The following is a 24,971-nucleotide window of genomic DNA, read 5'->3' on the forward strand; positions in this document are numbered from 1 at the left end:
GAGTGACTGAAGGGTGTGGGGACCCAGGTGAGGATACAGCGTGGGTAAGAAATGCCTTTGTTATTAGGCTTCCTTCCCTTAGAAGGATAAGCTCCTTTTCTGAAGCCGGGGGCCATCACAGAGCTGGGCTGCCTCCAGCTTCCAGGAACTGAGTGACTAAGCCTATTTGACCTTTTCCAGGCTCGTTACTGGACTCCTAGCCCAAGAGCCCCCAACCCACCAGAAGGAAGAAGGGACAGTGTCTAGTGGGTCTGGGTGGTGTGGTGGCAGTGTCCCGTGTATCCTCCTCTCTGCCCAATGGCTCCTCTGGAGGGATGACCTACTGAGACTGAAAGCTTCAGCTAAAGTGACCCCAGCACGTTTAATGTCTTCAATCGGATTTAATTTCCAAGCACTTGATTCAATTAACTCAGCAGGAATTGTGGTAGGAGTTCAGGCGTGAGAGGGGGATAAGCAGCTAAAAGAAGGATGGTCTTTGGGAGCAATGCCCTGCTTCTAGCTCTCTCCTGCTCTGGAGGGTCCTCCGGAGGACATAGCATAGCTGCTGGGGCATGGACAGACATGGGCAGCTCCTTTTGTGGTTGAATTCTAGGAGATGATGGGATTCCCATTTGGAGTTCTTAGAACAGGTATATGTAAATGGGCCAAGAGATGGGCTTCTACAATGGAAGACAAGGAGTCCTTCACTACTGCTTCATGCCCTTGTTCATTTCATAGGCAAGGAATCCATAAACAATGAAGGCAAGGGAGGCTACACCTGTCTGAACCTAAGTGGCTTCTACTAGAGCCAGGAGACTTAGGAGGAGAGTGAGGATAGGTAAGGGTCCCCTAGCCAAATGGGAGCAGCACCTGGGAGATCACCTTAACCCCGTCTTTGGGAAATGAGTTCTGAGTTAACAGAGATGAAGAAAAACAAACAAAAGACACTAAAAAGACTCCCATACAAATCAGTTTTTAATAACTCCAACTCGCTACCAGCTTCCAGCTTCAACTCCTCTGGGGTTTATCACTGTGGAGAACACTAAATGCCCCAGGCTGAGCTACCCATCTAGTGATCAGATGACCCAGCCCCTGATCTCTTAGGAATCTGCATCTATACATGGCAGCATGCTGGTGGATCCTCTGGAACTAGTGCACATCTGCTCAATGTTGGAGCCAGAACTCTGTGCCCAGGGAAGGCAAGTATCCTAAAGAGATTTGAAGCTAAGTGGAATAGCAGCCAGGGAGGTCCCAGACCTGCTGTCACTGCTGGTTTCATGCCCTTACTCCCAGAGTCTTCTTATGGTGCTTGTGTCCTGCCAGCCTGAGAGCTTTAGAAAGTGCTTTAGAAGGTGGGAGTGGGGGGGGGGGGGAGGGGAATCTCAGACCAGCAGCTACTTTGAAGGCAGCTGTGGGGTAGGGAAAGCCTACAGAAGTTCCATGGAGTCTGTCCAGAGGAGGAACCATGGGCCAACTTCCCAAAGGCCAGGAGACTGGCCTGTGGCTCCACCCAGAATAGACAGAATGGCCTCTCCATGATGCGCACCTGGCCCCTTTCAGATGGAGGGCACCCTGCCCCCCAGCAAGTTCTCTCCCTTCCAGGCACCAGACCACAGCAGGAACAGATTCCTCCCTAGAGGAAATTCTTAGGCAGGCTGGATGTAAACAACAGCCGGGTGAGGGGGTGGAACACGTGGAGGGGAGCTCAGCAGAGGCAGGAGAGGCTCCCAGAGGAGAAGGTGACTGGGGAGGTGGGGAGGCTGCTGGAAAGGGAACCAGCAAAGTAGGCACCTGAGGGCTGCAGAAAACCTGTCAATGTTTATTTCACACACACACCCTAAAGACAGTTTAAACCAGATTGAAAATTAAAAGCTCAGGTTGTGACCCTATAGTGCTGAGGAGTCAACGGGTTGGAAGGCAGGGGAAAGCTAACAGGCACTCTTGGTGCCAAGAATCAAATCCAGAAAGTGGTGGCTGGACAGCAGGGCATTGGGCAGATTCTAATCTCCAGTCTCCCAGATGGAGAAGGTAGAAAAAGGTCTTCAATTCCCACCCTACCTTGAGCTGAGCTAAGGGTCCTCACAACTGGACAGTGCACCATCAGGGGCAGGGGACACAGATTTCAAGCTCAGCTCAGTTCCAGGCCCAAAGAAAGCAGAACTGGCTCCATCTACATCTGAGAGTTAGTCTGTTTTCAGAAGCCTCGGACAGCCACTGATCCTCAGGATGCTGGCCTCACCCTAAGACTTGCCCCAACAACCCCTGAAAATCAGTCAGCAGCCACAACTTGTAATCTCAATTGAAAATGTGAGGGGTTGTCCAGCTTCCATGCTGGAAGTCCCCACATTCTTGAAGGCTTCTCCCTGTGCCCCCCCGCAATCCCTCCCCAAATAAGATTCTATTATCCCTGGTTTGCCCCTCCTGGCCCCTGCTGTCCAAGCTCCACTGAAGCGTGGCCTTCACCGAGAGAACTCGGTATCTGTGTAATTCTCCAACCTAGGGGACGGCCCCTCTCCCCTCAGTCCCCCTCCAGCCCGGGAGCCTCATGGGTAAGGGCAGTCAGCAGCTGCTCAGATTCGTGTGGCCTCAGGAGATAGTGGAGAACTCCTTGAGCAGGACTTCCTGGCTGAGTGTGTGGAAGGCCAGATTTCTCCTGACGTTGGTGCTAATGGATCGAACCTGGGAAAGGGTGGGGGAAGGTAAGAGGGCACAGGCAGAGAGAAAACAAGGAGAGAGTTGGTTACAAACAACAGAGGGCAGTGCCTGAGGGACAAGGCCGAGATGCAATGCTAGAAGTTTCTCTCTTAGGAAATGAACCCTTAACAGCTATCATCCCTGCAGGCAAGTGAGCAAATAGTTCAGTGATAAGCTGATAAGCGGAAGAAAAGCAGGGCTGAGAGGCAGATGTGAGAAGAGTACATGTGGGCACCTGAAGAGGCAGAAGTAAGCACAGACAGGGAAGGAGGGTGAGGGCAGGCCTTTGTCCTTGCCTCGGCCATGCAGTGGGAGACTGGTCTGGTCAGTGGTCTGATAGAGGAGGAGAAAATGAGGCCAGGGAATGCATTTCTGATCTCCTCACTCTCTCTATTTATCTACTTTCCTGGGTTGGAAAGAACACCTGGAGACACAGCCCCTGTCTGGCATAGAGGGCAGGAGTACGATCCAGAGGCCAACGAAGAGGAGCAGGTCATACAGCTTGCGAGTCCCAGGCTTGGAAGCAGGACCCAGGTTTCTCAACTCTGAGTCCAGAACTCTTTCCATACCACAGAGAAGCCCCCTGCTTTAAAGGAAAGTCTGGGGCATATCCCTGTTGTGTCCCCACTACTCCCTTCATGCTTTCTCCCCATAGATGGAGAGCCTTGCAGGAAGTGTTGCCTCTGTCAGTGGGGGAAAGGACTGTGGAGAAGGGGTCAAAGGGCCAAACTCTCTACTCTGACTGGGTTCTGGGAGGAATCCAGCACACTCTGGAAGGAGTGCTGTTCATGGGCAACAGAAGTGAATGTTGTTTAAGAGACAAAGTGGGAGAAGGAGGAGAAAAAGCATGTGTATCTATCCTGGGCCCCAAAGACCAGGGAACTTTCCTTCAATTTCTGCTTAGCTATGGGAAACATAATGAAGTCATCAGGCAGGAGGCAGAGGCAAGGGCAGCACGGCAAACAGCGGGCGGCTCAAGCTCATTACCTCCAAGCCCAACTAGACCCTCTTTGCTCCCTGGTGCTAGAGGTAGAGATATAAGGAGAACTGAGTCAGGTAGAGGCTAGTACCAAGAGAGCTCCCCTAACTCCTCCACAATCTTTTCCTCTCCAATTACTTACTCTTTGTGAAGTCTGGGCCCCCAGTAATCCCCCCACAACAACTTAAAGACTTGCCATAAATATACTTGACCCCATAAACATACTCGACTCTGCTATCTCTTTATATCACTTGTTTCCCTGCTCCCAACTCACTCACTTCCAGAGCAGATCTCCCTCACCCTGGGGAAGTCCAAAATCTCAGGAATCTCATGTCAGGGTCAGAGCAGGGCTGTGTTCAGCATAAGACAGATAATCTACAACCCAGCACCTTCATCATAAACTTGGCATAGGGAAGTAAAAGCTGGGCTGAGGTGAGTTCTGTCCCAGCAGTGCGAGGGCTGAGGCTATGGGAAGAAGTATAGCGTGCTCTGGTCTCAACTCACAGCCACGACATTCGTGTACACCCAGGCTGGAGGGGCGGGGGGGGGGGGTGGGGGGACGCGGCAGGATTGAGATTGGCAGGCTTCGCTCTTCCTGAGAGCAGCTCTAAGCACAGGGCAGCAGAGAGACGATCAACGGGGAGAGCCCAGTTCTGTGGCAGGGCTGACTGGGAGACTAGTAGGAGGCAGAGCAAATGCTCACTGACTCCAGGTGGCCAGGGGTAGGGGCTGCAGGAGGCTGAGTGACAGGAAAGGGGGGCGTGGGGTGAGGAGTGAAGACTGGAGAACTAGATCGGGAGGGCACTCAGACCAGGAGCCAGTTAGGAATTTAGGAAGAAGTGATTGCATAAGGAGGAGAAGAATCAATGACTCTCATTAGCTGCTGGAAGACAGGATACGGGGTAATGAGCCAGAGCTGCCACTGGGAACACACGTCAAACCCCAGGCCCAGCTGGAGCTGTGCAAGGGCCGTCTCCATGGCTGCAGAAGAGAGATGGGCAATGCTGCCTCAGGCTTCTCACACTTCCCCACCTGGCACCAGTACCCTGGGGAATATCTTCTCTCACTGCCTGGTCCTGGGCTGCTTCAGGAGACAATTCGCACACCCAATCCCAGCAGACTCCTCGAGTCTTATTTCATCAGCCTTTGGCAAACTGTGGTTGTTTCCTTAGATGCCCACCTGCACAGTACAATGCACCGGCTGGGAAAGGGCCCTCAGGAGACACAGGCAGAGGTGGAGGCGGGACAGACTCACCAGCTCCTTGAAGAAGGCAGCTTCCTTGTGCTGCTCCGAATAGCGCTCATACTGGTCCAGGCCATCCTGCAGCTTCAGTGTGAGAGTGTCATAGTTGGCTCGTACTACCTCCAGCACCTGCAGGAGGTCAAAGGCCAGGCAGGGCTTAGGCCATTCAAACCCTAGGTCACTTGGTCCCCAGGCCCCTCTTGCTGCCCTGCTGGGTTGGATTCAAGCTGGGGCAACACCTCCAAGAGACCATGCTTACTACTTATCACCCAGAAAAAAAGCCTGGTCACAGAGCAATTCCTCAGGTTTCTGGGACCATTTTCTAACCTCTTCTATTCCTGGCTTTTCCTGACCCATCCAGCCTGGACACCAGGGCTGTTTACTCTGGGTATGGTAAAAGAGCACGAGAAGAGGTGACAGAAGAGTGAGTGTCTGAGCTCAGCAACATCCCCAAACCATAAATGTGTTCTCAGCCATATCCTGCAGCTTTCTTTGGCTAGGCTGTCACAGTTGCTGAGTAAGATTTTGCCAATATCTCCTTCCTTTTCCCTTTCTGGGAACCACATTTCTTCAGTCCCGGGATGTTCCTCAGCACCATCTGCCGCTTGTTTTCATCTCTCAGTGCCAACTGTCTTCCTATCCACTGCCTGGATCGAACTTTTGGGCCTCCCAGCCTTGTGATGTAGGGGACACTTTCTTGACTAAGCTAGAGCTAAGCGCATGTTTTGTTCTGATGAGGGGTCTCTCCCCTTTCTCTTACTTTCTATGGGGGTGGGGTGGATTCAGACCTCCACGGACTCCAGGAATCTTGGATCTCAGTGCTTCCAAAGGAAGTTCTGGTAGGACTTCAGTTGATAAGACCATGAATCAAAGCCAAGGACAACCAGGGGGAAAGGCACACCATTTAAGTTAGAAAGGAGCTGGGCAGAAAGGAGAGACCAGGAGATGGAATGACTGTTCACTGTGGTAATCTGGGTGGTAGCTATTTTGCAACTTGACCTGACAGAAGTCTATGACATCATGAAGAGCTCCCAGCTCAGTAAGGAGCTTGGGAGGAATGAGTGAGGCTTAATTCTTTTTTATTTATTTATTTATTTATTTATTTATTTATTTATTTATTTATTTATTTATTTATTTTGAGAGAGAGAGAGACAGAGAGAGACACAGAGAGAGAGAGAGAGAATCCTAAGCAGGCTCTGTGTTGTCAACACAGAGCCCAACTTGGGGCTTGATCTCCCAAACAGTGAGATCATGACCTGAGCTTAGATCAAAAGTCGGATGCTTAACCAACTGAGCCACGCTGGTGCCCCAAGACTTAATTTTAACAGAAGGTAGGGGAGGGTGAAGAGACTAAGCTAGAATCAGGACTGGTCAGAGGGACTGAGGATGGCCTCCTGAGGGGGACAAAAGTACCTCTGGGCAGTTCTCACCAATTCAATCTTGTGCCAGGGCACATGTCACTTGGTAGAAAACACTTCTGCCTGCCAACAAATTCTGAGGGGAGAGTACAGATGGAGAACACAAGGAGGGCTTGTGTCCTCAAGTTTGGTGGGGGGACGGACAGCTAGGGCAAACGTCTAGCCTAGGCTCCAGGCTCAGTGTCCTTCCCTCCAGACACCCAGCTCCCCAAGGTCACTCTGCCTGGCTGTGTCCCACATACCCTAGTAGGGGCTGGCTCCTTTGCTTCTAATTCCATTTATCAGCTCTGTCAGCAGGAGGACCAGTACTCAGCAATGGCTGTCACTCACAAAGTAATCCAGCCCTCTCATGCATGTGGGCTGTGCTTGTAGCTAAAATACCTATAGACAAGGTCTTGGCTCAGAAGTGAATGGCTCAAAACCCCATAAAAAGCAAAACTCCAAGATGGAACTGGGCCCCCAGGAACCAGGCGGAACAGAGTATTACATGCTTTCTCTAACCCTGAACTCTGGGCAGCCTCAGCAATGCCTATGAGCCAGTATCCTGGGCTCAGTCTTCCCTAAGGGGTATCAGGTAAGACAAATACTATGCTAAAGCGAATTTTGAGAAGGTGCAGCCTGTCAGAGATGCTACATCCTGAGAGCCTCAGGCCTCAGGCAATGCTGCCTTGATCCCTGGGCTTTCTCCCCTTGCCATGGCCAAGTGGAAGGTCTAAAAACAGATATTTTTCATTCCCAACAAAGTTGGCTTTTGGCAGAAGAACTCAGTTCTGTTTCTGAAAGGAAGGCAAAACAGAGAAGGCCTTGGAGCTATCAGCTCCTTGGAAGGAAACCAAAGGCCTGGCTGGACTCCGTGCATGATCTCAGCTCTCCTCTTGTCCAGACCTTACTTCCTTTCTTTCTTTTTTATTCAAGGCAAGCTGCCCTTCAGTTCACCCATCCTCTGCCATCTCCTGCCCTCATCACCTCTCTTAGATTTCCAAGAGAAGAAGATATTCTAAGTTCAAGTCTGGACTCCAGTCCATTTGGGACTTTGGAACATTAGGGCTACTTCCTATTCTGTGACTTCGCTTTCTGGAGCTTCAGACATTAGGAACATGTCCCATTTGGGCCTCACACTCCACACTGGCCTGGGACGTGGCAGAGGGCAGCAATGAGGCAGAAGACAATCTCCAAGACTGCTTCTGTCTAAAGACCTTAGGTTTTACAATTTGCAGCTTCAGTCTCTGGCTCCTGGCCATTCCAAAGGTACCTCCTAGGCTGAGGTCTCTCCCCAATCCATCAGGTAACAGTCTATTTCCCAAGTGCAAGCCCACTTTCTTTCATCAGCTGCTGGGCTTGTGGGCTTCCTAGAACCATGTCCACCACTTTAGCTCCAGGCAGGTTCAAAGTCAGAAAAGCACTGATAAGCCACATGTTCTCTAAGGAGTCCTTACACCCCCACATATGGCCCTCAGTAGACAGGAGCCTGGGTGCTGGCAAGGGACCTAATAGAGAACTGAACTGGGAATCTCACTCTTACTATGGATCTCAATTTACCTAATGAGCCTCAACCCGTCTCTCTATAAAATAGAATTTGAACTCACCTTCCTAAAAGGACATGGAATAAACATTTTGATTCCTGAAAGTAACATAACAACTGACAGAAACACTGTCATCCCAGTAGCTATACAGCTACCTAGACAGCTCCTGGGATTCCAGAATAACTGTCTTCACAGCCCAGGAAGTACTTACCTATTTTGAACTAACCCAAAGAGCCTATGTGCATAAATAATTCTTCACCACAAAGGAACATCTTCTGGATTTAAGTGGAAGACACAAACGGCCTCAGTTTCAAAGATTCTATGCCCTCTTCTTTGCCTTGAAACACTTTGCCTCAGGTGAGAGAAGAACAGATTGGGGACTGGGGTGTGAACCTAAACCCCTCCCCTGGAGTCTCTGGAGGAAAAGCACCTGACATAGGCTTTAAGGTCGGAGAGACATTTTGGTCCCAGATCAACCACTAGCAAGCTATGTAAACTGATACACATCACTTAATCTCTTTGAGCCTCAGTTTTCTTATCCTATCTATACTATAACTGTATAAAGCTCATATACGGATGACATGAGATGACTGTCCAGTGTCTTGCACACAAGGAATAGTCAGTAAGTGCTTACTAATTTTACAATGAAAAGTTATTTCTGGTGACAATAGGCATTTGGTAGTTCTTATCCCCAGATAGTTCTAACCATAAACCAGGAGCTACGGCCTTGCACATCTTTATTCAGATTCTGGTGAAGAAGAAACCTAATTTCTCTATTCCATATGAAGCAGGCTTTCCATAATGACCCCACTATCCTGAGTGTAACAGGTAATGTATCAGCCAAAAGTCAGGGAATGTCCAGTATCCACTGCTTAACAGTCCTGGTGTGGTGCAAGGGGATACAGGTTATATTAAAGAAAAACTGAGCAGAGATGCCCACAGAGGCCAGTTTTGCATAACACAGGTTGTGAAGCTCTTGGCCATATCAGGATCAGGAAGGAGAGAGATCCCAGTGCACAAAGTTAGTTCAAAATTGATGAGGTTTTAGACATACATACATACCCTTCTCCAAGCATGTACAATAGGCATTCCCTAAAGACTATTCAGTAGCCTGTGCCCCATATTTTTAGCAGAGCCTTTGAAATGGGAAATAACTTCTGGCCTAAAGACAGCAGCAAAGGAGAATCACCAATGGAAAAGTTCTTGCAAATGGCTCTCCTATCTAGATGTCAGAGGGCTTTGCCTTGTGCCTGAAAAATTGCTTAGTCTCAAATCTCTGATGGACTTAATTCCCAGAAGGAGAATTAGCAGACAACTAAGTAATAGGATATGACCTGACAGCAAACTTGTATTCACTGCTTTCTCAATTTGAACTGACATCTACAGTATAACCTATTTGGGGAGAGTATGTAAGGCTGCCACCAGCCCACTTCCAGCCAGGGCAACATGCAGGCCTTCCCTAAAGCCAGGCTGCCAAATGAGGATGAAACCACAAATAGAGAACAGAGAAACTATTCTCTCCAAATAGAGAAACTTAGAGACTTTTTATAGAATAGGAAATAAACATGGAACCTATCAAGATTGCAGTGGGATATAACAGAAAGAGGCTACAGAAGGGTGCCTGGGTGGCTCAGTCAGGTAAGTATCCGATGCTCGATTTCAGCTCAGGTCATGACCTCACCATTTGTTGAGTTTCAGCTCTGCACAGGGCTTTGCTCTGACAGTGTGGAGACTGCTTGGGATTCTCTCTCCCTCTCTCTCTGCTCCTCCCATGCTCTCTCTCAAAATAAATAAGCTTAAAAAAAAAAAAAAAAGGTGTTTTGTTTTGTTGAAGAAAGAGGCTACAGAATTATAGAAACCTAGGGTCAAATCTTGGCATCATCATTTAGTACTTATAGGACCTTGACCTAAGCTTTAGGTTCTTCATCTTAAAATAGTCATCATCATACTATTTTCTTAGAATATTATGAAGATTAGAGATAATATATAAAATAAACACAAAAATATAAATGATAGGATCTCACCAATAGAAGAATGAAGGCTATTGAGACGGAAACAAAACAAGAAATGGAAATAGAAAATACTTGATGTAGGGGTATCTGGGTGGCTCAGTCAGTTAAGCGTCAGACTCCTGATCTCAGCTCAGGTCATGATCTCATGGTTAGTAGGATCAAGCCCTGCTCTGTGCTCACAGCACAAAGCTGCTTGGGATTCTCTCTCTCTCTCTCTCTCTCTCTCTCTCTCTCTCTCTCTCTGCCCCTCTACTGCTTGTACTCTCACGTATGTGCGTGCGCTCTCTCTCTCTCTCAAAATAAATAAACTTTTGAAAAAAAATTAAAAAAAAAGAAAAAATACTTGATGTATTTAAATAAGATGAATGCGGTGGCTGAAGGGCAGCTGGGAGGTCTGGCATCATCATTAATATGTAAGAATAGTGATATGGAAGGCAACCTTACCTCTTTTTGCCAATGTTACCATGGTGACAGAACCATAGAAATAACAGTTCTGGAAGGAACCTTTGAAATCACCTACCTAATCCATGGCCCTCATTTCACAGATGAAGAAACAGATGTCGAGAAAGATTGTAAGTTATCCAAAAACACAAAGCAGGGATTAGACAACAGAATTTTCTGACTCCCAATCCAATGTTCTTCCTGTATTGGCAGGCTAGTTTAACCTGAGGCACATTCCTTAGTTTACAGGCTAAACTTAATCTTTCACAGAGCATTCAAGGAATTCAAAGCTCACTCCTAAGAAGTGGGAAGCATGATCTGTGGAGAGCTGTAACCTGGAGAAAAGCTTGGCTTGATGTTTAAATTTTCATTATTACCAGGTCCCTCAGGGCTCCAGGGCATGTCAATTTCCACCAATAGAAGCCAAAGATCCTGCTCAGCCTTGTTGTAGTTGGGTGTCAACCACCACCAAAACTGTACAGACCACTCCAAACTCATTATCAGCAAAATCGAGATTTGGTTGCTATTTTAATTACTTAGTACTCATTGAGAAGCTTGAAATACAAAGGTCTTTAATCTTCAACTGGACATCTTTATTATTTTTTGTAAAGTTTATCTATTTATTTTGAGAGAGAGAGAGCACACGCACAAGCAGGGGAGGGAAGAGAGAGAGAGAAAGAATCCCAAGCTCACAGAGTGGAGCCCAATGCAGGACTCAAATTCACAAACCACGAGATCATGACCTGAGTCAAAATCAAGAGTTGGATTACCCAGGGGCCTTTTCACTGGGCTTCTTTGGCAGCAGCCGTCAGGAGGTCTCCAGGCTTGGGGTGGCTGGAGATGAATGCCTCCTACCGTGTGACCTTTTTTTTTAAAGTAAACTCTATATCCAACATGGGGGTTGAACTCATGACCCCAAGATCAAGAGTTGCAGGCTCCACTTACTGAGCCAGCCAGGCATCCCAGAATACACTCTGCAATGAATGCTCATACCTCAAGGCCAACCTTCCATTCTCTGAGAGTGTAACCACTCTGTTCCCACTTCCATGTCTTCTGCTTTAACCCTGCCAAACCCCCTAATCATAGGAAAATTAATCTCTGGGTGATAATTAATCTCTGGATGATTTGAAACAGATAAAGTAATTATAAGGACGAAAGATGATAAAGGCTTTTTAGAGGATTTTCATGATAATCTCCATCTATCTCTCCCACTGGGCTCTGGCCATTTCCTCTATTTCAGATGTTTATTCACTAGTTAGAGAATATGATTTTTTTTGTCTCCATTTTTTTTCCCCCACAAAGCAGGAAAAGACAGCTTGAGAGATCCAAGCTCTGAAGCCACAAACATGAGCATCACCACCCATAAGCCTGCATATTGCCTTTGCTTCTCTCTCCCATCCGTTAGAGGGAGTTGACCAGGTACTGCTTATTATATGAGCTGACGATGGAGAAGTAATGAAAGAACCACAAGCCACTGGGAAATGAAGTTCATCCTTCACAATGGCTCCAGACTTAGGACAAACCTATCTTGGTGCTCAGAGAACCAAGAAGGTCTGAATAAAAAGGTTTGCTCTCCATGCCACCTCTCTAAACTGTTCCCTGCTCCACTGTAATGTCTTATCTCTAAAGAAATGGTGCTGAGCAGAGTAGGTCTTCAACAACACTCAGCGGCAAATGGGCTGCTAGAGCAGAGAGCAACTGCCAAGTAGCTGCAGACAGTTTTTTAGTTTTATTTATTTATTTTGAGAGAGAGAGAGAGAGAACACATGCATGTGCTCGCACTAGCAGAGGAAGGGCAGAGAGAGAGAATCCCAAGTAGGCTCCACGCTCAGCACTGAGCCCGATGGGGTGGGGAGAGGGGGACTTGATCCCACAACCAATTGTGAGATCATGACCTGAGCTAAAATCAAGAGTTGGGCACCTAACCAACTGAGCCACCCAGGCCCCCCTGCAGGCAATTTTTATGATAGATGCAGACTGAGCTCTCTCTCTCATTGTCTATGGAAGAACAACACAGTCAAACACAGTACTTCTCAGCCAGGCAGGCTGAAACCTTTCTCCTTCTACTCAGTAAATTTCCTCAAACTCAACGGAAGATACCCTTTCCTCAAAAAATGAGAATGACTGACTCAAGGCATTGCCTAACTCCCTTTTCTGAATTTGTCATAGGGCTGTAATGCTCTGTAAATTTTGGCAAGAGACTGAAAAGAAATCGGAGGTCACATCCTTCATTTTTCTCTGGAAGGAGCTAATCTAGCCTCCCATCCTTCCCCTACTTTCTCCAAACCAGACTTTCCCCAGAACTGATGACATGTCTCCCAATGAGGGACAACACTCTCTTCTCCCAGAAGCAATAAAAATCTGTCCCTAACCTTGCAATTTCACCAGTGTAAGGACAACCCACAGAGGCACTCTTACAGTTAAGCGGTGCTCTGCTCAGGTGTTGGACTGCATGGAAGTGGAATTCTGATAATAAAGAAGCAAAAAGACAATTCTTCCTCCTCCATAATCCACATTTAGTCTTCAAAATCAAGGCTAGCTAAGCAAGAAGCACTGCATAGATGTTCTCCAAGTAAAGACCTTGGTGGGTCACTACTGGATCTAGTTGTGCTTAGGCCCTGAAAAAGAGTTTCAACCAACAGCTAATAATTTTTAAAATAACATAGTTAGAAGTATGGCTCTATTTCACTCATATGTGGAATTTAAGAAACAAAACAAGAAACCACAGAAAAAGAAAAGAGACAAACCACAAAACAGACTCTTAACTAGAGAGAACAAACGAGTGGTTACCAGAGGGATGGGCGGATAGGTGAAGGAGATTAAAGAGTGCACTTATCTTTTTATTATTATTTATTATTGCTATATTTAAATGTTTATTTTTGAGAGAGAGAGAGAGAGAGCCAGAGCATGAGCGGGGGAGAGGCAGAAAGAGAGGGAGACACAGAATCTGAAACAGGCTCCAGGCTCTGAGCTGTCAGCAGCACAGAGCCCGACGTGGGGCTTGAACCCACAAACCACAAGATCGTGACCTAAGCCGAAGTTAGGCACTTAACCAACTGAGTCACCCAGGCGCCCCAAAGAGTGTGCTTATCTTGATGAGCACTGAGTCATGTATGGAATTGTTGGATCACTATATTATACACCTGAAACTAACATAACACTGTATGTTAATTTAAAAGAGTATGGCTCTAGAGTCAGCCTGCCTGGACTCATCCTAGGTCTACCACTTACTAGCAGGGTAGAGCTGGGTGAGTTTCAGTTTCCTCAACTGTAAAATGCGAGTTATAATAATGTTCTTTAGAGAGAGCTAGTTGTGCAGATTGAATAAGGCAACAGATACAAAGCGCCAAGCATACTTCTTGATACACAGAGAGTGCTTCATTATTATTATTCTCTTTCATTTTAATGTAACTCCACAAATAACTGCTTTTTAGAACCTGAAATTCCAAGGCTTGCCATAAATTAGCAAACTCTTTCCTCCCCCGCTTTCTGGAAGGGATGTGTCTTCTACAGGCTCCTCAAAGAGGGATTTCCTATGGTGGAAAGAACACACTGCTGTAGAGTTCATGCATTAGTAGATGCAGACAAGTAGGGTGGCAGGCCCTCTCCTGGAGAAACAAACATGCTACTACCACCACTGATTTCTTATGGAAACTGTGTCACAGCAGAATTCTTAGCACCCTGGAGGAAGAGACCCAGGGTTACATTATAGATTTTCCACAATGCCTAACAGAGTCCTAAGAAGCAGTGAAACATTCAACACGCCTGTGGACTAATTTAGTAGCACTCAGGCCCAACCAAAAAGGAAAGGAATTTCTCAAGGTCACATGGTAAGATTAGAGTCAGGCCATCACAGTACACCCAGCGCTCTTTTCAGTATTCGCATAGGGTTTCTAAAGCCCTCAGAGCCGAGTCCTGCCTTTAAGGAGCTAATAAGCAAAATGGGGACTCAAGATAAACCACAGTGGAAGGACACATCCACAGACATAAGCACATACTGGGTGGAGCCAGCAGTGCTAAGTGTGATTTGGAATCAGCTACATATCTGAACAGAGATTGAGTGGCCTGGTTGAAACAGTGTCACACCTTTTAAAAGAGGGAAAATAAGTTATCCAAGATCTCTTCTATTTTGTCCACCCTTCCTCCACTTTATATCACTGCCACCAGTTAATTCTAAGTACAAAATTGTCCACCAGTGTAGTAGGGCCCCTGAGACAGCAGCCGCAGCAAGGGCCATTAGCTCTGATAGGTCTGTGACTGGCACTGACAGCTTAGGCTCCGTCAGGTCCCATCACGTGAGGGACAGACTGCTCAGGTTCAACCTTGATGCTGAGAAAATAAGTCCTGCACAAAAGATGGGCCAAAGGTTAAAAGGGTAGGAAAGAGTGTCACTTTACTTCCCAATCATACAATCTACAATTTCAATTTCTCAGAAATCAGGTTTGATCCATTCTAGAATGTCCTTTCGAGGTGTGTTCAATTTAGCAATGGATTTCAACTGCACAAATTCAGCTCAACTGTGCAGGGTACTCATTAGATAACTGTCCAAAACAATCTAGGCAGATACACACTGTGATCTTTGAATAGCCAGGTTCAAAGTCTTGCTGAGTTATTTTTGGCACTTCTTTGCATACAGTAACTAAAAGATTTGCACCTCAGAAGATGAGAAGAAACAATTAGGTTCAGGGGCTCCAAGACTAACTGGTACCCAGAGAGGACAGGGTTTACTTCCTTCAGACACTGCCTGCTTGAACTCTTCTTATACAAGACAAAGCTTGTCCATCTAAACATGGCCAAAAAGGAACAGAGTGATCAAGCACCCAGTTAAAAGGACAAAATACCAGCTACACAAGAGCTTCATGTTTCAATTCTCCATGCTGTTTTGAGAGATTTGAGGGTGAGCCTGTGTAAATGATCAGTGTAAGGCTGGGATCTGGGCCCAAGAATAGAAGGGAAAAATGGGGAAAGGGAAGAGATAACTTTTAGTGTATTGTATTAAAAATAATATTAAAATGCTTACTATATATATTGTTTCCAATATCTATTCAAGACTCTCCCCTCCAGTGACTGACAGAGGAGGAAGGAGGAGAATGAAGTAAAATGGGACAATATATATGAATAGTTAATGCAAGGGAAGGTTCTCTGAAAAGTGAGTGAAATTTTAAAAAATCAGCTGAGTAACTCTGGGTATATTGTAATTTTTAAAAGTAGTTCAGGACTTCCACTTCCAGTTACGATGGAGTAACTGAGAACTGTGAAAGATATAACTCTTCAGACACTGGATAACAGGAAGTGTAGGACAGGTATGTGGAGAGATTAAGGTGAGCATGAAGGTCTTGCTAGGCTAAACAGACACACTGGATTTCAGGAGGGAGAGGCGACTAGAACTTGTAGGCGGACTACCAGAGGAGGCAATGAGGCAAAGAAAAGAGCTTCAGAAATCTGCATAGTGTTCCTACTGAATCTGTTGCTAATACTAAGGATCACGTATATAGGGTAAAATTCAATCAGATCAGAATAAAAAAAGACTGAGAATCCGCAAGCTTGCACCACTGAGAGGTGTTTGAATTTTGACCGACCAGAATCAAAAGCACCTGTGGAACACCTAGGGCATTCAGGGAGACCCCAGAGCAGTCACACCTCAGTAGAACTAAACTAGCCCTGGAGTAAAGGCTATTCTGAACCTATTCAAAGGAAGATTAAAAAGAAGTTCCATGTATGAGTTTGGTCAAAAGGTACAAACTTCCAGTTATAAAATAAGTACCGGTGATATAATGTACAATATGTTGACTATAGTTGACATGGCTGTATGGCATATTTGAAAGTTGTTAAGAGTGAATCCTAAGAGTTCTCGTCACAAGGAAAAAAAACATTTTTGCCCTTTCTTAGGTACCTATATGAGATGGATGTTGACTAAACTTATTGTGGTAATCATTTCATAATATATGTAAGTCATGTCATTATGCTATAACCTTAAAACTTAGTGCACAGCAATTGTATCTCAATAAAACTCGGGAGGCAGGGTAGATGGAGATCATGACCAAAAAAAAGGAAGTTTCAAGTGGATCATTCTATTCCAGAAAGAATTTACCTGTCTTCCTGAACAAAGTCCAACACTGTTTAATAAAGACAACAAAATCTAGCACTCAACTACCTAACATTCACAATGCCCAGTATCCAATAAAAAATTGCCAGAAATGTAAAAAAAACAGGAAAATGTGACTCATAGCCAAAATAAACAGACCCAGAAATGAGATACCAGAATTAAAAACAAGGACATTTAAAGAGCTATTATAAATATGTTCAAGTATTTTAGAACATCCACAAACATAATAAGGAGCAAAATGGAAGATATAATGCACACCATAATAAAACCACTGAAAATTCGTGTGAGAGAATATTAAAAGCAGGCAGAGGGGGGAAAATAGATACAGAAGAAAAAAAAAGAATTCACATTTCTTAACAGAAACCCTATACAAACCAGAAAACAATAAAATGCTATCTGTGCCTCCCCAAAATTTACTGTTAACCTAGAATGCTATATCCAGAACACATCCTTCAGAAATGAGGGTGAAATAAAGACCTTTTCAAGCAAACAATATGAGGGAATGTATTGCCAACAGTCCTGCACTACAAGAGATGTTAAAAGAAGTCCTTTTGGCAGAAGGAAAATTACATTATCTGGATCTATAAAAGGAATGAAGGAATGGTAAACACATTGATAAACATAAAATATTTTTATCTGCATTTAAAAATGAGGAAAAAGAGGGGCGCCTGGGTGGCTCCATCAGCTGAGCGTCCGACTTCAGCTCTGGTCATGAATCTCACGGTCTGTGAGTTCGAGCCCCGCATTGGGCTCTGTGCTGACAGCTCAGAGCCTGGAGCCTGCTTCAGATTCTGTGTCTCCCTCTCTCTCTGACCCTCCCCCATTCATGCTCTGTCTCTCTCTGCCTCAAAAATAAATAAACATTAAAAAAATGAGGAAAAAGATAACTGACTCTTTAAAGCAAAAAATAATAGTAATGTGGGAATTTCCATGTCTGTGTGGGCTCCCCCATATACCTAATGTCCACCGTTAAACTTGGTTTTCTTCTCCTGTTTAAATAAAAATAATAATAGGGGCACCTGGGTGTCTTAGTCGGTTACGCATCCGACTTCAGTTCAGGTCATGAACTTGTGGTCTGTGAGTTCGAGCCCCAGGTTGGGTTCTATGCTGACAACTTGGAGCCCAAAGCCTGCTTCGGACCTGTGTCTCCCTCCCTCTCTGCCCCTCCCCTGTTTCTCTCTGTCTCTCAAAAATAAATTAACGTTAAAATGTTTTTTTCTTAAATAATAATAGCAATGTATTGTGAAATGTATAAAACCTAGAAGAAGGGGCGCCTGGGTGGCGCAGTCGGTTAAGCGTCCGACTTCAGCCAGGTCACGATCTCGCGGTCCGTGAGTTCGAGCCCCGCGTCAGGCTCTGGGCTGATGGCTCAGAGCCTGGAGCCTGTTTCCGACTCTGTGTCTCCCTCTCTCTCTGACCCTCCCCCGTTCATGCTCTGTCTCTCTCTCTGTCCCAAAAATAAATAAACGTTGAAAAAAAAAATTTTTTTTAAAACCTAGAAGAAAAATGTATGACAACACTAGTACAAAGGACAGGAGGGGACAAATAGAAATACATGATTGCAAGGTTATTACATGCTACATGAAATCATAGGACATTATTTTGAAGGTAAATTGTGATAGGTTAAAAAGCAACCACTAAAAAAATAAAATGAAGAGGTATAGCTAAAAAAGTCAATAGTGGACATAAAATGTAATACTAAAAGATATCCAGTTAATCCAAAAGAAGGCAGAACATAAAAAAATGAATAAAGAACAGGTGGGAGGAAAAGAAGAAAAAAAAAACCAATACAGGAGATTTTAACACAGCTATATTGACATATAAATTAAGTGTAACACTTCAATTAAAAGACAAAGATTGTCAGACTAGACCTAAAATTAAGACGCAACTATGGGTTGTCTAAAAGAAATTCACCTAGAGGCACCTGGGTGGTTCAGTCAGTTAAGCATCCAACTTTAGCTCAGGTCATGATCTCCAGTTCATGAGTTCAAGCCCCGTGTCAGGCTCTGTGCTAACAGCTCAGAGCCTGGAGCCTGCTTTGGATTCTGTGTCTCCCTCTCTCTCTGCCCCTCTGCCACTCACACTCTGTTTCCCTCTCTCTCTTCTCTCTCTCTTTCTCTCTCTCTCTCTCTCAAAAATAAAGAAACTTAAAAAAATTTTTTTTTAAATAAAAGAAATTCACCTAAGTTCAGCTCAGGTCATGATCTCACAGTTCCATGAGTTCAAGCCCCACATCAGGCTCCGCACCCTCAGTTCAGGGCCTGGCTGGGATTCTTGATCTCTCTTAAAATAATAAACTTAAAATAAAATAAATTCACCTAAAATATAAAGACACAGATAGGCTGAAAGTGAAAAGATAGACAAAAATATGCTTCTGAAGACACGAATTAAAGTAGAATTGCTATACTAACATGTGAAAAAGGAGACTTCAAAACAAGGAATATTATCAGGAGTAAAGAGAGAAATTTTGTAATGATAAAGGGGTCAGTTAATTACAGATATATATATGTGTATATATATATATATATATATATATATATACACACACACACATACACACACATACACCTAATAAGACAGTTTCAAAATTCTGGATGAAGCATAACTGACAGAACAAAAGGAAGAAATAGAAAAGTCTACTATTACAGCTGTAAGTTTCAATACTCCTCATAACTGATAAAACGATTAGACTGAAAATCAGTGAGGACAGAAGATTTAAACATTACCAACCAAACTGACCTAAAGTCATTTATAGAACATTCTATTCAATAACAGCAAAGTATACATTCTTTTAAAATGCACACAGAATTGGGGAGCCTGAGTGGCTCAGTCGGTTGAGTACCTAACTCTTGATTTCAGCTCAAGTCATGATTCCAGGGTTGTGAGATCAAGCCCTGAATCTGGCTCTGTGCTGAACATAGAGACTGCTTAAGATTCTCTCTCTCTCTCTCTCTCTCTCTCTCTCTGTCTCTCTCCCTCTGCCCCTCTCCCCGACATGTGCACAATCTCTCTCAAAAATAAAAAAATGCACACAGGAACATTTAACAACATAGAGCATATGCTAGACCATAAAACAAATCTCAATAAATTTAGAAGGACTGAAATCAATCACATGGAGTATATTTTCTGTCTACCAAAGGATTAAGTAAGAAATTAATAACAGAGGGGCACCCGGGGGGCTCAGTGGGTTGAGCAACCGACTTTGGCTCAGGTCATAATCTTGAAGTCAGTCAGTTTGAGCCCTGCATCTGGCTCTGTGATGACAGCTCAGAGGCTGGAGACTGCTTCAGATTCTGTGTCTCCCTCCCTCTCTAACCCTGCCCCGCTCACGCTCGGTCTCTGTCTCTCAAAAATAAACATTAAAAAAAGTATATTAAAAATAAGAAATCAGTAACAGAAATTTATCTGGAAAATCCCCAAGGGGAACCTGGGTAGCTCAGTCGGTTAAGGGACCGACTCTTGGTTATTATGGTTCAGGTTGTGATCTCAAGGCCATGAGATAGAGCACCAAATCTGGCTCCCCACTGAGCATGGAGCCCGCTTGGGATTTTCTCTGTCTCTCTGCCCTTTCCCTACTCGTGTGCATGTGTACTCTCTCTTTCTCTCTCTCTCAAAATAAATAAAAATTAAAAAAAAAAAACAACAAACATCCCCAGGGGCACCTGGGTGGTTCAGTGAGTTAAGCATCCGACTTCGGCTCAGGTCATGATCTCCCAGTTTGCAATTTCAAACCCCGCATCAGGCTCTCTGCTGTCAGCACAGAACTCATTTCGGATCCTCTGTTACCCTTTCTCTTTGTCCCTCCCCCACTGGCTCTCTGTCTCTCTCTCTAAAAAATAAATAAACATTAAAAAGAAAAAAATCCCCTGGGGCGCCTGAGTAGCTCAGTCAGTTAAGCCTCCTACTTCGGCTCAGGTCACAGGTCACGATCTTATGGTTTGTGAGTTCGGGCCCCATGTCGGACTCTGTGCTGATGCCTTGGAGCCTGGAGCCTGTTTCAGATTCTGTGTCTCCCTCTCTCTCTGCCCCTCCCAGCTCACAATCTGTCCCTGTCTCAAAAATAAATAAACATTAAAAAAAATTTTTTTAATTAAAAAAAAAAATCCCCAAATAGGGGCACCTGGGTGGCTCAGTTGGTTAAGTGTCTGACTTTGGCTCAGGTCATAATCTCACAGTTTGTGAGTTTGAGTCCTGCATCAGACTCTGCTGTCAGTGCAGAACCCATTTTGGATCCTCTGTCTCCCTCCCTTCTCTGCCCCTTCCCGGCTCTTGTGCCCTGTCTCTCTCTCTCTCTCTCTATCAAAAATAAAAGAACATTAAAAAAAAAAAATCCCCAAATAATAGAAACAAAACAACACATTTCTATTTTTTTTATTTAATTTATTTTTATTTGTTTTGAGAGAGAGACAGCATGAGTGGAGAAGGGGCAGAGAGAGAAGGTGACAGAGAAACCCAAGCAGACTCCACAGTGTCAGCATGGAGCATGATGCCAGGCTCGAACTCATGAACTGTAAGATCATGACTGAGCTGAAGTCAGACGCTCAACCAACTGAGCCACCTAGGTCTCCCAAAACAACATATTTCTAAATATCACTAAAGATATGAGAAAATACTGTGAAGTGAATGAAAATGAAAACACAACTAACCAACATTTGTAGGATGTTGCTAACAGAGGGGAAATTTATAGCACTAAATTTTTATATTAGAAAATAAGATGGGTGCCTGGGTGGCTCAGTTGGTTAAGCATCTGACTCTTGGTTTCAGCTCATGTCACGATCTCACAGTTTCATGAGCTCAAGCCCTGCATGGTCTGTGCACTGTCAGTGAGGAGCCTGCATGGGTTTCTCCCTCTCTTTCTGTCCCTCCCCACTCACACTATCTCTCAAAATAAATAAACTTAAAAAAAGAAAAAAAAAGAATTAAAATTAGTTATCTAAGTTTCTACCTTAAGAAATTAGAAAAAGAAGAGCAAATTAAACCAAAGCAAACAGAAGGAAATAACAAAGATAATCATGTAAATCAAACAAATAGAAAACACAAAAATAACAGAAAATGAATGAAACTAAAAACTAATTCTCTGGAAAGATTAATAAAATTTTTGATAAACCTACAGCCAGACTGGTCAGGAATAGGAGAGGAAACATACACATTATTCATCATGAATGATAAATCTTACAGGCATTTAAAAGAAAAAAGGATAGGGGCGCCTGGGTGGCTCAGGTGGTTAAGCATTGACTCTTGATCTCAGCTTGGGTCATGAACTCATGGTTCAGGAGTTTCAGCCCCACATGGGGCTCTGCACTGACAACATGGAGCCTGCTTTGTATTCTCTGTCTCCCTCTCTCTGCTCCTTCCCCACTTGGATGCTCTCACTGTCTCTCTCAAAAATAAATAAAATAAACATTAAAAAAAAAAAGAAAAAAGGATATACATGAACAAATTTTACCAATAAATTTAACAATCCATATTCCTGAAGACACAAATTACTAAAACTGGCCCAAGAACAAGTAGGAGACTTGACTATTCCTAAGTCTATTAAAAAAGCTGAATTAATTAAAATGCTTCCCACAGAAGTATACTGATATATGCAATTTTACTTTGAAACGCATAAAAAAATAAAATAGATTGATGGAGCGCCATCCTATGGATCAGATATGTGAAAAAATATGGTAAATGACAGAATCTAGGTGGTTTTATCAGTATTTGCTATGTAATTTTTCATCTTTACTATATGTTTGAAATTTTTCATAATAAAATTTTAGGTAAAAAATTCTTCTCGCAGGGGTGCCTAGGGTGGCTCAGTCAGTTGAACATCTGACTCTTAACTTCGGCTCAGGTCATGGTCTCTTGGTTCATGGGGTGGAGCTCCACATTGGGGTCTGTGCTGACAGCGTGGAGCCTGCTTGGGATTCTCTCTCTCTCCCTCTCTCTCTGCCCCTCCCCTGCTCTCTTTCTCAAAATAAATAAATAAACTTAACAAAAACATTCTTGGGGCACTTGGGGCACTGAACTTTAGCTCAGGTCATGATCTCATGGTTCGAGAGTTCGAGCCCCACAATGGTCTCTATGCTGACAGCTTGAGCCTGAAGTTTGCTTCAGATTCTGTGTCTCCCTCTGTGTCTCTGCCCCTCCCCAACTTGCACTCTGTCTCTCTCACTCTCAAAAATTGAATGAACATTAAAAAAAATTTTTTTTAATTAAAAAAAAATTCTTCACAAGGAAAACTCTAGGCCTGGATGCCCTCAATGGTTAATTCTATTAATCATTAAGCAAGAAATAATACCAATCCTACATAAACTTTTTTTTTCCCTACACAAACTCATTTTTAAAAAATGGAGAAAGAAAAAATAAAATAAAATAAAATAAAATAAAATAAAATAAAATAAAATAAAAATAGAGAAAGGAAGGAATATGCTCCTGTGGTAGGGTCTCCTCCCTATTGAAAAAAAAGAAAAGGAAAAGGAAAAAAAAAAAAAAACACCTCAAGGCAACCTAGTTATACGCAAACATGATAACATCCCATGATAACGCAAACATGACCTTGTAACATGAGACCACTTAATCGTATGTTACCATATATGGGAGATAAAAAAGTAAAAAATACATTAAGAAAACTAAAAAATACATTAAAAACTATGCCACGTGACATTCGGGGCTCAGTTCTTCAGGTAGGAACCCAACTGAGCAGTGCCAGCAGGAATAAAGTTACTTCCTGGAAAGAAAAGCCTCAGTGTCACAACTCTCTGTGAGAGAATCCTGCTACACCCCAACTTATTTTATAGGGTAACATTACTCTAGTATTAAAACCAAACAAAGACATCACAAGAAAACTATGGACCTAACATCCCTCATAAACACTGATGCAAAAATAATCTACAAAATATTAGCAATTCAAGTTCTGTAACACATAAAATAAATACTATTATCATGATCAAGAGGGGTTTATCCCAGGAATGTAAGGTTAAGTTTGTATTAAAAATCAATCACTGTAATTCTATATCAGAATAAAGAGAAAATCCATGGGCGCCTGGCTGGCTGGTGGTAGAGAATACAACTCTTGATCTTGGGGTTCTAGAGTCAATGCAATTCCAATCAAAATTTTAGCAGGCTTTTTCTGTAGAAATGGACAAGCTCATCTTTTTTTTTTTTTTTTTTTTTTTTTAATGTTTTTATTTTTGAAGGAGAGAGAGACAGAGCATGAGCCAGGGAGGAGCAGAGAGAGAGGGAGACACAGAATTCGAAGCAGGCTCCAGGCTCTGAGCTGCCAACACAGAGCCCGACGCGGGGCTCGAACTCACGAGTTGTGAGATCATGACCTGAGCCGAAGTCAGACACTCAACCGACTGAGCCACCCAGGCGCCCAGATGAGCTCATCTTTAAATGGAAGGGCAAAGGACCCTAGAATATCTAAAACAACTTTTTTCTAGTAAAAATATGGAATGCGTCCTGAATTTGCGTGTCATCTTTGCGGAGGGGCTGTGCTAATCTTCTCTGTATCGTTCCAATTTTAGCATGTGTGCTGCCAAAGCAAGCACAAAACAAGTTTTAAAAAGAACAAAATTAAAGGACTAATATTACCCGACTTTAAGATTTACTACAGACTTACAATAATCTAAACAATATAGGGCATAAATTTAGACATGCAGACCAAAGGAACAGAACCCACATATATATGGTCAATTGATTTTTTACAAATGTGCCAAGGCACTTCAATAGGAGAGAGAACAGTCTTTTCAACAACAACGGTGGAACAACTGGATATGTGAGGTAGGGGGTGGAGGGGGGTAGAATGAACATTTACTCATCACACACCATACAAAAGAATCAATGTAAAAAAAAGGCAGAGGAGTGCCTGGCTGTCTCAGTCAGTAGAGCATGTGACTCTTGATCTTGGGGTCTTGAGTTTGAGCCCCACATTGAACATAGAGATTATTTTTTAAAAAAATAACGTGAAATGGGTCATGGAACTAAATGTGAAAGCTAGAAGTATAAAACTTACAGAGGAAAATATAGGTGAAAAATTTCACAGCTAGGAGTAGGCAAAGATTTACTAAATAAAACACAGAAGCACAAATCATTACAAAAAGATTAATAAATTTATCTTCATGAATGTTGAATTAAATTAAAATTAGTTGTTATTAGGGGAGCCTGGGTGGCTCAGTAAGTTAAGCATCCAACTCTTGATTTTGGCTCAGGTCACGATCTCACACTTGGCGTGTTTGAGCCCCACATCTGGCTCTGTGCTCACAATGTGGATCCCAGTGCTTGGGATTCTCTTTCTCCCTCTCTCCCTGCCACTCTCCTGCTTGTGTTTGCTCTCTCATTCTCTCTCTCAAAATAAAGAAACTTTAAGTAAGTACTAACTAACTAACTAGATATAGATAGGTCTTCATTAAAATGTCTGGACTATAAAAAACATCATTAATGGGGCGCCTGGGTGGCGCAGTCGGTTAAGCGTCCGACTTCAGCCAGGTCACGATCTCGCGGTCCGGGAGTTCAAGCCCCGCGTCGGACTCTGGGCTGATGGCTCAGAGCCTGGAGCCTGTTTCCGATTCTGTGTCTCCCTCTCTCTCTGC

The 24,971-nt window shown here is 43.9% G+C and overlaps 1 protein-coding gene, 2 long non-coding RNA genes and 1 other non-coding gene across 4 annotated transcripts in view; 1 reads left to right on the forward strand and 3 right to left on the reverse strand.

Moving 5' to 3' along the window:
- Nucleotides 1-936: 936 nt before the first annotated feature.
- Nucleotides 937-24,971, reverse strand: part of ARMH3 (armadillo like helical domain containing 3) — a 176,101-nt gene continuing 152,066 nt past the window's right edge. The window contains exons 25-26 of the mRNA XM_086680694.1: nucleotides 4,908-5,024; nucleotides 937-2,658 (exon numbers count right to left, since the gene is read on the reverse strand). Coding sequence (XP_086536820.1) covers nucleotides 2,566-2,658; nucleotides 4,908-5,024 — 210 coding nt within the window. The 3' untranslated portion in view covers nucleotides 937-2,565. The remainder of the gene's footprint in view (nucleotides 2,659-4,907; nucleotides 5,025-24,971) is intronic.
- Nucleotides 10,334-11,866, forward strand: LOC147576129 (uncharacterized). The gene is made up of 2 exons (XR_015241798.1): nucleotides 10,334-10,420; nucleotides 11,592-11,866. It is a non-coding gene; the product is annotated as an uncharacterized LOC147576129 (long non-coding RNA).
- LOC147576130 (uncharacterized) lies at nucleotides 13,175-24,814 on the reverse strand. The gene is made up of 2 exons (XR_015241799.1): nucleotides 17,891-24,814; nucleotides 13,175-17,653 (listed from the first exon to the last, which is right to left on the reverse strand). It is a non-coding gene; the product is annotated as an uncharacterized LOC147576130 (long non-coding RNA).
- On the reverse strand, nucleotides 23,824-23,930 carry LOC112854924 (U6 spliceosomal RNA). Its single transcript, XR_003222997.1, has one exon. It is a non-coding gene; the product is annotated as a U6 spliceosomal RNA (small nuclear RNA).

This window comes from Puma concolor, chromosome D2, assembly GCF_028749965.1.
Source record: "Puma concolor isolate L17-30 chromosome D2, mPumCon1.1.hap2, whole genome shotgun sequence".
Lineage (NCBI taxonomy): Eukaryota > Metazoa > Chordata > Mammalia > Carnivora > Felidae > Puma > Puma concolor.